The 12,178-nt window shown below is 41.8% G+C and overlaps 1 protein-coding gene across 1 annotated transcript in view; it reads left to right on the top strand.

Annotated features, from left to right (window-relative positions):
• Nucleotides 1–1,418: 1,418 nt before the first annotated feature.
• Nucleotides 1,419–12,178, top strand: part of SNX27 (sorting nexin 27) — a 79,848-nt gene continuing 69,088 nt past the window's right edge. The window contains exon 1 of the mRNA XM_068963876.1: nucleotides 1,419–1,729. Within this exon, the coding sequence (XP_068819977.1) occupies nucleotides 1,419–1,729 (311 nt within the window). The remainder of the gene's footprint in view (nucleotides 1,730–12,178) is intronic.

Raw genomic sequence — 12,178 nt, 5'->3', positions numbered from 1 at the left:
CATAAGCTTTTTACATAGATGGGGCACTCTGGGTTGAGAAGATCCCCTGGAAAAGGATATGACAACCTGCTGCAGTATTCTTCTTTTTTTCAAAGCAACATTTATTTAAAGGTTAATCAAAATTCTTAGAATAGCATTTATTATAATGTGATTTTTGATAATTGACTAAATCAGTGGCTCTTAAGAAAAACACCCTTGTCTTGATCCTGCTCAGTATACACCCCAGTGCATGGTTTCCTTGGATACTGGATGATGCCATTCAGGTCTATGTTTTTATCTGAAAGTGGTGCCCTGAGGATGGAGATGTAGATTTGGGTCTGTCTCATAACTTCACATCCAGTGATTTTTGTTTTCTTCTGTTAGACTTAAACATGTGGACTGTCAAACTCCTGCGAGCTGCTTCCGAGCTCTACAAACACTCCTAGGGAGGGAGCCCCCCCCCCCCCGCCCCCTCGGCTCCGTCCGCGCGGGGATGCTGGGTGGATCGTGGGTAGGGGGGAAGTGGAGACTCTGCTGTAGTATTCTTGCCTGGAAAATTCCAAGGACAGAGGAGTCTGGAGGGCTATAGTCCATGGGGCCCCACAAAGAGTCAGACACAACAGTTCTTATGTAGTTGCAATATAAGAAAAGAACGTTGCACAAAAATAACTGGGCTTTAGTTCCTGTTACTTAATAGCTGGATGACTTTGGTTCAGTTTCCTCATTCATGACCCAGTTGTCTCACAAGATTGTTGGAGTCCTGAAATACAATATGTAGGGACTTCCCTGGCAGTGCAGCGGTTAAGACTCCTGCACTTCCACTCCAAGAGGTACGGGTTCCATCCCTGGTGGGGGAACTAAGATTCTGTATGCTGGCAGGCAGGATTTAGGGAAAAAAAGAACGTAATAATGATGTATGTCGACACAAAATACTGAGCAAACGAGTTATAATTTAAGACTGTGTTGAATAACAAATGTCAAATCTGTCCTAATAGAATTATTTTTAGAAGTTATGAAATTAAAAAAATTAAATTTGCCCCTCACCGAGAGATGATTCTGTCACCAACATTCTAGGGCGGATTAGGGACCCCCGGTCCAACAGGATAAAACGAACAAAAAGACGAACTACAACCCCCAGCAGGCTTTGCGCCCTGAATTGCGTCGTAAAACCTCAGCTCCGGCCCGGGCCCAGCCCTCTCCCCGCCCCCACCAACCAGAAACTACATCTCCCAGGAGGCTTCACGGCGTCTAACCGTCCTCTTTTTCCCCCGCCCCCTGTCTCCCCTTAACCCGCGCCGGTAGCTCCGTGGCCGACTAGGGTCCCGCGGTCGGCGGAGCGGGCGCGCGCGCCGGGGGTCGCGCGGCGGCTGAGAAGGGCGAGCACGCGCGGAGGGAGTGGAGGTGTAGGGCGGTGGGAGTACGGCTTGCTAGCTCGCAAGATGGCGGACGAGGACGGGGAAGGGATTCACCCCGCAGCCCCTCACAGGAACGGAGGTGGCGGCGGCGGTGGGGGTTCTGGGCTCCACTGCGCCGGGAACGGCGGCGGGGGAGGCGGCGGCCCGCGGGTCGTGCGCATCGTCAAGTCCGAGTCCGGCTACGGCTTCAACGTGCGGGGCCAAGTGAGCGAGGGCGGGCAACTGCGGAGCATCAACGGAGAGCTGTACGCGCCGCTGCAGCATGTGAGCGCCGTGCTGCCCGGGGGGGCAGCCGACCGGGCCGGGGTGCGCAAGGGGGACCGCATTCTGGAGGTGTGAGTATTGGGGCTGCCCGCTGTTTCACCCCGCCCCCTCCCCTCCGTCTGTCCCTGCATTTCTCCTCTAACCCTGTCACCCTCAGGCCGCACCTCCCTGCAACCCCCGAACCGGCCCTCCGGTCCCCCGCCCCTCCACGGAGGTTGACCCTTTTACCTCCCCACACCCTGGGTTTCTGGGACCCCCACCTCCCTCCCTGTAATCTCCCAGCGTCCCTCCTGCTGTTACCCCTGCCCCCATTGCTTTGGCTTCTTTTCTGCCCCGCTTGCCTTCCCCCTCGGCATGCTGCCGCCTTCGCCGCTTTCCTCTAGGTGAACCTCTTTCTGCTTCTGACTGACAGCATCTCTTTTTCTGACCCAGCCACTACTGTGTGCCCACCCCCGCGCCCCCGCCCAAGTTCTCATCTTGAACATCATAGTTTCTTGCTCTCTACCGCTCTTTTCAGCCCCCGTGGACCGTCCCTTCTGTCCTCTCGACCAAAGAGGCAGGACCTTTGGTCTGCTCCTACTTTTCTCCGAAAACATATCCCTCCACGCCTCACTCCCTTTTCTTCCCTTAGTTACCCTCTCCTTATGGTTAAGCACTCGCTGTATTTTTGTATCCTACCGTGTGCCCCCTCTTTTTTTTTGTATTCATACTCCAAGAATACCTTTTCTCTGACCCTTGCGTTTTTTGTTGGTGGTGGCGGCGGCGGCGTCTTTGACACGATGGTTTGTCTTCACAGTAGTCCCTGCATCACATCAGGATTTTGAGTCTAGTGTTCCATCACACCTCTCTGAGAGCACCCCTGTTCTGGCCCTCGTCTTCACTCCTGCACGGTACTCATACTTCTTTTGAGTCAGAGCTTTATGGTAGAACTCTCCCTAGCTGGTACTTCCTCCAAACTACACCCTTTTTGGGTCTTTGACCTCCGCACTTTTACAGGGCATGCCGTTTTCATTCTCTGCTGTATTCCCTTGTTATCTCATGCTTTATTTTTTATCTTAGTCTTTCTCTCCCCTGGGTTGCTTTCGCTTTCTTCTCTTTTTAGGCTCCTTCTGCTGTTGCAGCCCTTCCTCTTTCCTTGCTGCAACCTCTCTCCCTTCATATTCCTTCATCCTTACCTCCTCACTGCATCCCTTAAAACTCTGGCAGGATGCTGCCCTGTTTTGCAGTTTTTTTGCAGACCTCCTCCACTCCTTTAATCCAGCTGTTACGTTTGTGTTTTTATACTTTGTAATAAAATTTGTATAGTGCTTGCTGATTGACTGGTAGATGGTGTATACGCTGTCTCCATTCTCCTCAGCAGTCTTCAATCTTGCTGACTCTTGTCTTGTATATTCCTTTTTTCCCACACTTCTGTTCTTCCTTTCAGAGTTCAGATTTGCCCTCATCAATCTTTCTCTTTTCTTATCTTTTTGACCTTGCCTTGCTCCTTGCAGGATCTCAGTCCCCTTACCGGGAATCTAACCCCCCGCCCACGGCAGAGAAAGCTCAGAGCCCTAACCAGTGGACTGCGAGGGAATGCCCTCTTGCTCATTTTTATAAATGTTATTTTAACTATAATTTCCCTGACCTTCAGCCTTTCCTCTAGTAGAACAGTAGGTTTGATCAAAGTTTCAAGGGAATAGTGTTTTGAAGGACCTGTAGAGGGTCTCCTTTCTTATTCAGCCCCCGCCTTTATCCTTGACATTCTTACTCTGTGGTATTCCTTCATTGTTTCCTCTTAACCTTACACTTCAAGAAAGAGTAGCTCACCAAAGTAAGTGTTTGAAGCTATTATACCTTTCCTCTGTCCTTTTTGTAAACGAATAAGTTATTTTTCTGTTAATGACCTACAATTTTTCTGGTTCTCTCTGGCAGTATATTCTTAATCTTTTGAGGTTTTATTCTCAACCTTTTGTTTTATACCTGGGCACCTAATTCTTTGTTGTTGTTTTTTTCCCTAGATAACTCGAAATCTGTGACTGACATTTCCTTCTGGTAGAAGCTCTTGGAATTGTCATTTTCCTTTCCTTTTCAAAGTTAATTTTGGATCCACCTGTTTATTTTTAAATTTAAAACTGAAGTGTATATTTAAAATTATAAGTCTATCATAGAGTTCTAAATCATTTACTCTTTACTGGAGGTAAAACAACTAAACTGAAACAAAGAATTCTGTAGAAGACAACAGCTAACGTGACCATTTTGTATATACTAACTAGTGTAGTTGGTGGCTTCTTGCCTTCTCTGTGGTTTTTGCCGCAGAGTTCAGATATAAACTAGGTATTGTAAAGGAGACCTCAGGTGATTCCCTAGGGAAGGACTTGCCTCAGGCACAGGTTCCAGTCTAGGCCCATTTCTCCTTCTAGAGAAAAGACATTACATTTTAGCACATCATTAGTGGTGAGTGGAGAACTTTATTTTTGTGGGCAGGGCAAAAAGAGCTCTCTTTGCTTAGAGAGCCTTTCTTGGAAGGTTGTGATGATCAGATATCTTCCAGACATTGGTTTCTCACCTTCCAACTGTATTTTGATTTCCAAATTCTTTGAGGCACCTCTGCTAATAGTGGAAACAGTGATAGTTGCACCACAGAGCCAAGGTAGTTGGTAAGTTGTTTGGGTCCTCAACTATACAGCTTCTTTCTCTTTCCTTCCTTCTAAAGTCTACATTTTCTCCTTATTTTTAAGTAAGAGGAGGAAATCAAAGACATGGTTCTTGAGGGATATCTGTATCGGGAACTTGTTTTGATCTTGGTTAGGTTGATGCTGATTTTCCTAAAGCATTCTTTAGGCAATACTTTTCTCTGTTCTCTCACCCAGGTTCGTTAATTAAGCTCTCTATTGTCCCAGGAAAGTTTTGGATGTTGATGAAATGCCAGGTAGGGTCAGGGTAGGTCTAGGTAGGTCTAGGTAGGTTATTATTGTGTAGATGTAGTTTGTATTGAGTCAAAGGTGGATGTTTGGACCTTGATAATTGCCCTTTCAGACTTTTCTGCTTTTTTTCAATACATAAATTATTACAATTTCCATATGTTGCAGTAATTTTGACAACTGACAGAGGTTTGAAATAATAGAATAACTTTGAGATTTAAGAGAATACAGGCTTGGACAAAAAAGAACATTATTTCTGTGCATTTCTTACTGTGGCTCCTTACTATGGCCTTGTCCTCATTGAATCCTGGAAAAGTCTTTAAACTGAATTCAGTATGGTTTGGTTTGTCGTCTTCACTTCAAAACTGATTAGATTCTTAACTGTTTTGGGTAAGAGTCATGTTGCAAGGCTAGATACTAGAGCATGAACAAGCCTCTGTGACTCTTATTGCAGATGGAAAGTTTTCTCAAATGACACTGTTAGTCTCCACCTTGTAATTTTTCACACTGTAATATATATTGAATGTCTTCTCTGTGATGTGTATATACCTGGAGGCTAGTGAGAAAGGATGCTTTCAGCAAGTAGAACCAAAATAAATATGTCTTTGCACTAATTATATAGCGTATAAAATATTTGACTTCAGGTTGATTTTTCTTAAGGTAGTTTCATGGGCTCTTGATTGATTTCTTAAGAGATGCCTTTAGGAGGGTCTAAGTGTGCACTGGATATGGATATAGTCCTGTCTGTTTTTGAGAGATTAGGTTTGTCTGTTGGCTAGTTTGTTTTGTCCCTTTGGTATTTGTGTAATATGGTCTTTAATAAGCATGAACCCTAAGGTTGGCTTGTAAGCATTCAGTATCATGATATGTGTATGCTAGGCAGAGGGTGTATGCCTTACTTCTTGATAGCTGCAAGGTAATGTAACTTTCCTGTGTTAAACCATAAGAAAAATTGAAGATGTTTGTGTGTATATATTTGTAATTTATTTTTAAAACTTATAAATATGTCATAGGCATTCTCTCTCTCTTTTTTTGCTTCATTTTATTTGAAAATTGACTAAAAAGAGGTTAGAGCCACAAGTATTTTTATGAGTTAAAAAGTACCTTCTTAAGATCTGCTTTCTCAGTTGTAGCTGAATTCTATTTAGCTTAGATTTTCAAGGTAGATTTTGAAAATGGTGTTTGAAATCATGGTTATTGATCAAAGGAAGTTTTTATGGCAGTGATTCTCAAGCTTTAGTGAGTATAAGAATCACTGGGTGTGCTTGTCAAAAGTATGGATTCTCGGGCTCACCCTTTAAAGATTATGAGTCGGTAGGTCTTGGATGGTGGCCTGAAGTCTTTATTTTTCACTCCCTTGCTAGGTGTGGTTAATACAGTCTACATACTGAACCTATACCTGGAGTGAATCTACAGGCCTTGAGTTCTCGGTTCGTTTTATTGTCATGGTTATGTAGAGAGTCATTAGTCAAGAAACAAACAAAGTGAAATCCCAGCCCTTAGGACAATCAGTTCAGTAGATAATGGACTAACTATTATATCTAGTCATCTGTACTTTATTTATTGAATCTTGCTTGTAGTTCAGTTGCTTAGCCATGTCCAACTCTTCGTGACCCTATGAACTGCAGCACGCCAGGCTTCCCTGTCCTTCACTATCTCTGGGAGTTTGCTTGACTTCATGTCCATTCAGTTGATGATGCCATTGAATCTTGCTGAGCTGTTGTAATAAAGAAGAGGGTTAAGAGGTAGAACAAGTCAATAGTAATAATAATCATGTCACTTTGCAGTTTGTATAGTGGCTTTCCTGGTGGCTCAGATGGTGAAGAATCCACCTGCAGTGCGAGAGACTTGGGTGGGGAAGATCCCCTGGAGGAGGGCATGGCAGCCCACTCCAGTATTCTTGCCTGGAGAATCCTGTGGACAGAGGAGCCTGGACGACTATGGTCCATAGGGTGGCAAAGAGTCAGACACAGCTGCGCAACTAAGCACACAGCACAATTTGCACAGTGTTTTTATGTTTGATTTGATCTTCATAATAGCATTGTGAGACAGGGAGGTCAACTATTCTTGACTGAAGTCACTGAAAATTCTTAAAATTCAGTCACATTCCTGTGCAGCTGGGTAGCAATTGAACATTAGTTCTGTAGTTTTGAAGCGGAACTATTTTATAACTTTATTTACCCTGAATCTCTTACTGTTGAATTGGGTGGAAGACAGGGACAAAATAGTCATTCTTTGCTGTTATTTTTTGCTATCTTTATCAGTGAAGAGAACATGACGATTGTAACTGTAACCCCGAGAAATATTTTTAATTCCATAGGTGGTAGAGCAGCAAAATGATACAACTAAATTTGAAAATAGCATTGTCTTCCCCTCAGAAATGACTTCCGCAACATTGCTGTGACCAGGAAAAAGATCTTTTGTTGGTAGCGTGAAGATTTTTGTCTGGGTCATGTAAGTTGCTGTGGAGGACAGTCCTCTTTGCAGCCACTACTTTATAGTTTGTTTCAGGAGAGAGTTTGTTGCCGTGCTCTCAAGGATAATTGTGTTTTTAGATAAGTCCCATTGGGAATAATTCTTATGATCCGTAGATAAGCAAAGAGGCTCAGTTGACAAGCAAACATTTATGATTTATGATCACAGCAGGGCGCTTAGGGAGCATGATCTGTGGTGAGTTCATCTGTTAGATGATGGCACAAAGGATATTGTAGTGGTTTAGGTTAGAGCCAGTTAGGGTCATTCTGTTCTTCGACTGTCAGCTGTATAGATAGTTTCTGTGCTTCCCTTGGGTGGTCTAGGAAGAGCCTATGTTTGGGTCCACATTTGGGGAAAAAACTATTCCAGGCCTACATTTGGAAAAAACAGTATCTAGGCAGTTTAAAAATATTAATTGGAACTCATAGTAAGAGATAACATTTTGTATTTCAATCCAATTAAAAACGACAACAACAACCCAACAACCCACCTGAAACAAGTTTCCCAAAACTGTATTTACTAGTATCTTGCACTCTGGTATTTTTTAGTCTGTTCAGTGTTCTATTTTTTTGTTTGAATGCTGATGGTGACCCACTGCATTAATGTCGTGACTCATTAGGTTGTAATCCACTGTTTGAAAACAATGACTTAGAGTGTCACTTTTCTGATATTGGCCCACTAACATCACCTCATATTCAGCCTGATACCACAATTAAGCACAAGCTATGTGTAAAATACTGTTAGCCTCATATGAGTCACAGAGTCCCAGCATCCCTGCCCTTGAGAAATCTACACTGCAGGTGGGTTAGATCTAACTGCTTGAAGTTAGATCAAACAGGGTTTTGATGCATGCTAAAAAGTTTGGATTTTATACTGTTTTTGAGGTCAGAATATGGTTGTATGTGTATTAATATCCAGGATTCCCTGTGCATTTAGTTTTTATTTAATTATTGATCTGAAAAGGCTGAATAACATTTACAAGACCAGAGAGGAGAATCACTGTGAGGAGAATTTCAGAGCATCTACTCTCTTGGGCTGTCTGGTACTACTGTATAAAGAAGGGAACGAAAGACAACTAAGTTCTAATTCCCAGAGGTGAGAGTGGCAGATGAGGCGCTCGGTGGCTTTCCTTTGTATGTGTAGTTACCTCACAGCCCAGGTCAGCTTCTCAAGTGTCCGTTTCTCTTTCTCTTATGCTTTACGTGACTGTACTTGCTATTGGGTTTACAGGTGATGCTGTGTACTGTAGGCCCCCTTGTGTTCTGACACACAGATGTTCTCTTTTAGCTGCACTCCTCTGATTTGAAGATGCCTCCTTTAAATCTTTTATTTTGGCATATACAGCATGTTTGGGAGTTGAGGGGGACTGAAGGAACTTCATACATACAGTACTAAGACTTATACCTGCAGTCTACCTTTAGAATGAAAAAATTCTTATGATTCTTCAAATAAGTTTTAAGAATTGATGGAGACTGTACAGTGAATTTCTGCTGTCAGTAATGTAAGGGGTACTTAAGAATTAAATTATGTGATATAACGTTAGTAAATGCTAAGTAGTACGTGTATAGCTTCTTATGTTTGTTACTCATTTTTCCTGCTAACTAATAAAGCTCTCATATAGTTGAGGAAATACACCTGTCTGCAGAGTAAGGTACTGTATTTGAGTACCCTTGTGTGTACTTCCTTCAGTGAACTTCCGTTGTTATGAAAACATCTTTTAAAAATGGTTTGTTTTTGCTTAAGCTCTCTGAAACTGCAGATTCTTGTCTCAGGCCTTGGAGCAAGACTAGAATGGCAGGTTCATGCATTCTGTGGACTCCAAGCACAAGAAACTAGTTTACTTCTGTTTGGAAAAGTGCAGAGCAGTCCGCAGAGAGTCAGCTGCTTGCGTGGATTTTCTCTGCGCTCAAGAGCTTGATTACTCTTAGGGAGAGCTACTCAGTGAATTAACCAGGAAGTTTTCTCTCTACTGCTCCACCTCCCCCACAGCGCTTTTATATCTGTGTGTCTGTCTAGTTCTGGTTATATTTATTTAGTATGTTCTGAAAATTGGGAGGTTGATTAGTTTAATGGTTGGAGATCTTGGAAAACTGTGATGACCTCTGTGAAAGTTCTGAAAACTGCTTTGACTTCCTTTGCTGATCAGTTTAATCATGATAAAATTTGTAATTTATAAAGGATGTAGTTTTTCCATTGACTCTACCATGAAGGTTACTTAATTCTTTTTACCCGTTATGATTATTTTGATTCTGGTAGGGTTAAAAACTTTTTTGGATCTGTTTTCTCAAGGTATGTAGCTTACATCTCTTTTCTTAGAAATGACAATGAATTTTGGTCTGTTTGGTGTTTTGAATCTAAAGAAATGTGACACTGAAGTTTCCCTTTATGAATTGTGTGCTGATAGATTATTTTAGATTTCCCTGGCCTAAAAAATTATCTTTTATGTTAACTAATTTGGAAAAAGTCTTACTGTAACTTTTTTCTCACTCAATATGTTGAAATAGATTATAGCTTACAAAAACTATACTGTAGTCTGTGTTCCTCAGCTTTCAAAAGAAATGGCACAAATTTAATTTGGATTAAAGGATGCATTTAATTGCTAGTGGGTCATATCGCTTCAAAAGTATCTCTCTTTTTATTAATTTCTAAGGGCTTCTTTCAAAGATGAAGGTATTTTGAGCTGCTTTTTCAATAGTAGTGATAGATTTACACTTCTACTCACACTCAAACACAGTACCTCTGAATACTAGTTGAATATTTAGGAAATGGGTGTTGGGATTCAGGGTGCCATCTGTCACCGCAGAATGGACTTATCTGATCACGTGAGGAATCATGCTTTTAATTGCTTTATGTGGTAATTCAGAAATAGTAATGAAACAGAACTTTAGAATATTAAGATGCCTTCTTTGGTAATTTACCCGAGTTGCAAACTCAAAGGTTGTTGGTAAAGCAAGTATATCTTATTCTTTAACTTTCACCGTATACCAAACTAAAAACATTTGGGAGTTGCATTTAAATTGGCTGTAAAGGCTATGGTTCAAATTATAGCAGATCTCAAGAGCCTGAGTTGGTGTTGAGAAATGATTTAGGGCTGATTATGTTTGTTTTGCTGGTGAATAACTGATTGAGGTGTCCTCAGAAATAGGGTACATGGGAAGAGAATGAGTTAAGTTAAGGAAACTATTATGGCTATTAGCAACTTTCTTCCCTGTAGCATTCATTATCCCACACTGCGAAGAAGTAACCCATTTTCACATCCAGCTGGTGGCTTAGACGGTAAAGAATCTGCCTTCTATGTGGGAGATCTGGGTTCCATCCCTGGGTTGGAAAGATCCCCTAAAGAAGGGAATGGCTGTCCACGCCAGTATTCTTACCTGGAAAACCCCGTGGACAGAGGACCCTCTGAGAGCAGTAGTCCATGGGGTTGCATAGAGTTGGATATGAGAGAGCAACTGCCAGTTTCACTTTCATAGAGCTGTGTATGCTGATCAAGTTTTTAAAGATGAAAATTGAAAAGTAAATAAGCAAAATAATCTTACCCAGACAAAATAAATGTCTGTGTTTACAGCTTTAGCATCAGAAATTTTTTTAAGACTTTACTGGTAATATTTAGCCTCTATTATTTGAGGAAACCCATTGTGTTTAATTTTTTCTGACTAAGTGTGGTGCATTTGTTTTTTATGAGATTAAACAGTATAATTATAATAGATTTTATTCCCAGAATTAACATAAAATAAAGGCTACTTTTTAAATGTCAGCATGTTTGTTTCTTATTCCTTCTTCTTACCTCATTTTGCTATCCTTGGAATTAAGGTTTATTTTTTAAAATTAATAAAGACTTTTATTTTCAGTGTATTTCAATAAAGGAAAACATAGCCTCACTTTGAAATTGCTTACATAATTGAATGTCATATTTTATTCTTAAGCATTATTTTTATTGCTTCCCATAATAGGAAACAAAACTGTCACTAATATTAAAACTTGAAAAATGTAGAGCTTGCATATTTTTAGTACTTCCCTCTAAATAGTGAACAGGATCTTCTGGTGGCTCAGTCGGTAAAGAATTTCCTGCAATGCAGGAGACTCAAGTTAGGTCCCTGGGTTGGGAAGATCTCCCGGAGAAGGGAATGGCAACCCACTCCAGTTTTCTTGCCTGGAGAATTCGATGGACAGAGAAGCCTGGTAGGCAACAGTCCACGGGGGTCACAAAGAGTCAGACACAAGTGAGTGACTAACACTTTCACACTTTCACTAAACAGTGAAACCAGTATAAAAATTAAAAATAAGGAATGAAATTATGAAAGTGCATGAAGGAAAACTAGTATGAGTTTATATGCTAGCCTTAATAATCACCTTTCATTCATTCAGGGACATTTAAAAAAAATTTTTATTTGCTTCTTTATTTTTGGCTGTGCTGAGTCTTTGTTGCGGTGCACAGGCTCCTCATTGAGGTAGCTTCTCTGTTGTGGAGCTGGGCTCTAGAGTGTGTGGGCTCCAGTAGCTGCAGTGCGTGCTCTCAGTAGCTGCGGTTCCCTGACTCTCGAGCAGAGTGTCAGTAGTTGTGGCACTTGTGCTTAGTTGCTCTGCGACATGTGGGATCTTCCCGGACTAGGGATCGTATCTGTGTCACCTACATTGGCAGGCACATTCTTTGCCACTGAGCCAGCAGGGAAGACCCCCAGGGAAAATTTTTAATGAGTACTTACTACATGACATATACAATATTGGACACTGGGGATAGGAAGCTGAATGACAAGTAGTCTTTGCCCTAAGGAATTTTAGGTTTGATGGGGAATCTGGCAACCTCAGGTCATTCCTTAAGCCCAGTTGACCTGAGGTCTCATTCCTCCTTGCTAACCTTTCCCATCCTGCCTCCCCACAATGGAATGAACAAGTTTAGAGCAATTCCTCCAAGTCCCAGTAAGTACTTTTCTACCCTTAGTATCTAAACTAGTAATGTAGGTGTCCAGAGACCATGTGCCTATTCACAGGAGCCTTCCAGGCACAAAATGTACTAAAACTGGGAAGACTATGTAGTGTATGGTACAAACCAAGACACTTGAGGATGAAAGGGACCCATTAGTTAAGCTAGGAAGGAACATGTAAACTAGTTGTGTCCTGGCCGCCTGGAACACAAATCTA

Source organism: Capricornis sumatraensis, chromosome 2, assembly GCF_032405125.1.
Source record: "Capricornis sumatraensis isolate serow.1 chromosome 2, serow.2, whole genome shotgun sequence".
Lineage (NCBI taxonomy): Eukaryota > Metazoa > Chordata > Mammalia > Artiodactyla > Bovidae > Capricornis > Capricornis sumatraensis.
The sequence above is the reverse complement of the archived record's forward strand: the minus strand, read 5'-3'. Positions and strand labels throughout refer to the sequence as shown.